This window comes from Penaeus japonicus, unplaced genomic scaffold, assembly GCF_977035675.1.
Source record: "Penaeus japonicus unplaced genomic scaffold, GWHDUDI00000001_assembly GWHDUDI00000027, whole genome shotgun sequence".
Classification (NCBI taxonomy): Eukaryota; Metazoa; Arthropoda; class Malacostraca; order Decapoda; family Penaeidae; genus Penaeus; species Penaeus japonicus.
In genome coordinates, this window is record NW_028234429.1 from 24,398,950 (window position 1) to 24,401,449 (window position 2,500).

The 2,500-nt window shown below is 36.2% G+C and overlaps 1 protein-coding gene across 1 annotated transcript in view; it reads right to left on the reverse strand.

Moving 5' to 3' along the window:
* Positions 1-2,500, reverse strand: part of LOC122255547 (uncharacterized) — a 73,859-nt gene that overhangs the window by 66,892 nt on the left and 4,467 nt on the right. Inside the window, exon 2 of the mRNA XM_086552819.1 lies at positions 500-648. Coding sequence (XP_086408945.1) covers positions 500-648 — 149 coding nt within the window. The remainder of the gene's footprint in view (positions 1-499; positions 649-2,500) is intronic.

Here is a 2,500-nt window from a genome sequence, read left to right on the forward strand (position 1 = left end):
AGAGACGATATCACATCATGTCATATGTACGTGTACCAAATTAAATTTCCCGGTAACATTGAAACGGGTTTTTAACATCAAAAGGCAAAGTTTATATACTGTGTATTCATATATCATTATAAACTGTTATACAATTACAAAAAAAAAAAAAATCGTTTCACCAGATCTAAAAGATGATTAATGATTCGTACAGTGATGATACTGATGATAATAACGGCAGCAATAATAATCGTGATATTAATGATAACAGTACTAATAAAAATAATGATGACTTATGACGATGATAATAATAGTGATAATAATTACCATAAAAACAATAATGACAATGATAATGATAATGATACCAACAACCATGATACGGAGACTTATAATATCAATAACAACAACAAAAACAAAAAACAACACCAATAATAACAACACAAACACCAACAACCTCACGACCACAAAGACCCAATTCAACCCAAGGCTCCAACGGCCCCGCCAAAGAAGAAGTACTCACCGCACAGTCGATCAGCGGTTCCTCGTCACTCCTGTCGTCACAGTCGGGGAAGTCGTCACACACCCAGTCCAGGCTGATGCACTCTTGGTCGGACACGCACATGAACTCGCTGGAGGTACATGTTGCTTCTGCAGTTGATATGACCGCTCCTTTTGTGTGCGTGGATGGGAAGGTGGAGGTCGTTAGTTTCGGAGTGGGAGTGGTAGGGTTGGGTGGTTGTAGTTGTGGTTGTAGTTGTGGTAGTGGTTGTGGTAGTATCAGTAGTAGAGTAGAAGTAATAGTAGTAATATGAAAGTCTTAGTGGTTGTAGTAATAGTCATAGGTGGTGGATTGTTTGATCAAATTGTGTCACTTATATTCTGTATATTACATAGCGTCGCAATAGCATCCTCATTGTGGTGCCGGATGTAAAGTTTGTTTGGATAAATTTGATAAAGATACATGCGCATATGAATTATTAAACACGCACATACAAGCAACTATCTATTTTAATTGAGTATCATAATTTTCAAAGATCACTGGCCGTATCTAAATTCAACGGAGTAGATACATGTGCATAGAAATTAAAGGAAGATTAATATAAACGTTGGTAGCATTCCTGTTACATATATGTTTTCTAATTTTTCAATGTACTTGTTTCTGGGGCACGACAACAACTAAATAGCAAACGAAGAAAGTAATTAGAAAAAGCTAAGATCTGAAGTATGATTTTAAAAAACGGTTGTTGTATTAGTCAGAGTATACCACATTCATTTTGATTACGAAACATGATTAGTAGCTGTGATTAAATCAATAACTGTATTTTTATCATTACTATCATCATGATTTCTTAATTACAATATATTGACTGATTAACCAAATCATCAACATTATAACTGTTACGAATACTGTTGTTATTTTTTTATGCTGATCATAATCATTGTTACTATTCATTTCATATTTTTTTACGGCAGGCTCTTAGATGTGGGTTCAGTTCAAACGCCACCTAAAATTCACAGAAAAAACCTGGCACCCAATTTCTCTCAACCACCCACCTTGCTGTCCATTTCCTCATCCGGGACCGTAGCTGCCACAATTCATACCCCCCCCCCCCCCGCCTCCCCTTTGAAGGGAGGACCGGATGACAAGGGGGACCCCCACCTGATAAACTTACATACTGATTCTCGTAACTGTTATCTGTGCACTTTTAGTCGAAATAATGGAAGTGCCATTCTTCCCAAAATAAGGTTGGAAAAAATACCCTTTTCGTCAGAATTTTCACAAAACGGGCACCACATTGCCTCTCAATATATTCCTTAAATGCAAAACTCACCCGTCTGTGGGGGGAGGCATTGAGAAAAAGGGGGAGGGGGATCTCACATCCTCCTATCCTCACCCCCCCCCCCTTTCGAATTCTTTCTATTCTTATCAGTGTTACGTTTTAAAACATATCCAGTGACGCACTCAATTGGCGTTAACTTGTGCTATTGTATTTTCCTTTTATTTCTATCATTATTTTTAACTGCGGGTATCACTTTCACCAGTGAAGTCAGAACCCGCACATTTCCCTCCTCAGTTCTACGTATTTGTAAGTGTTCTAAAATGCATGAATGAGAGTGAAATTGTGAATGCATGAATGTTTGAGTGAGAATGGATTTATGAATGAGAATGAGTCTATGAATGTATAAACGTTTGAGTTAGAAAGAATGTGTGAATGGGGATGATTATAGGAGTGAGAATGAAATTATGAATGTATAAATGTTCGAGTTAGAATGAATTAGAAAAACACATTCGAGTAAAGTGACTTTATGAATGAGGGAAACAACGATTGAGGGAATTAGTTCATGAATATATAATAATACTGATGAGAATGAGTTTGTGATTGTACAGATTTATGAATACATTCAAGAGAATAGATCTATGATTCTATAAATATATTGAATGGGAATGTATTTATCAGTGTATTTAAGAATCCATAATAATTTATGTATGCAAATGAAAATGAGATATTGGACACAAATG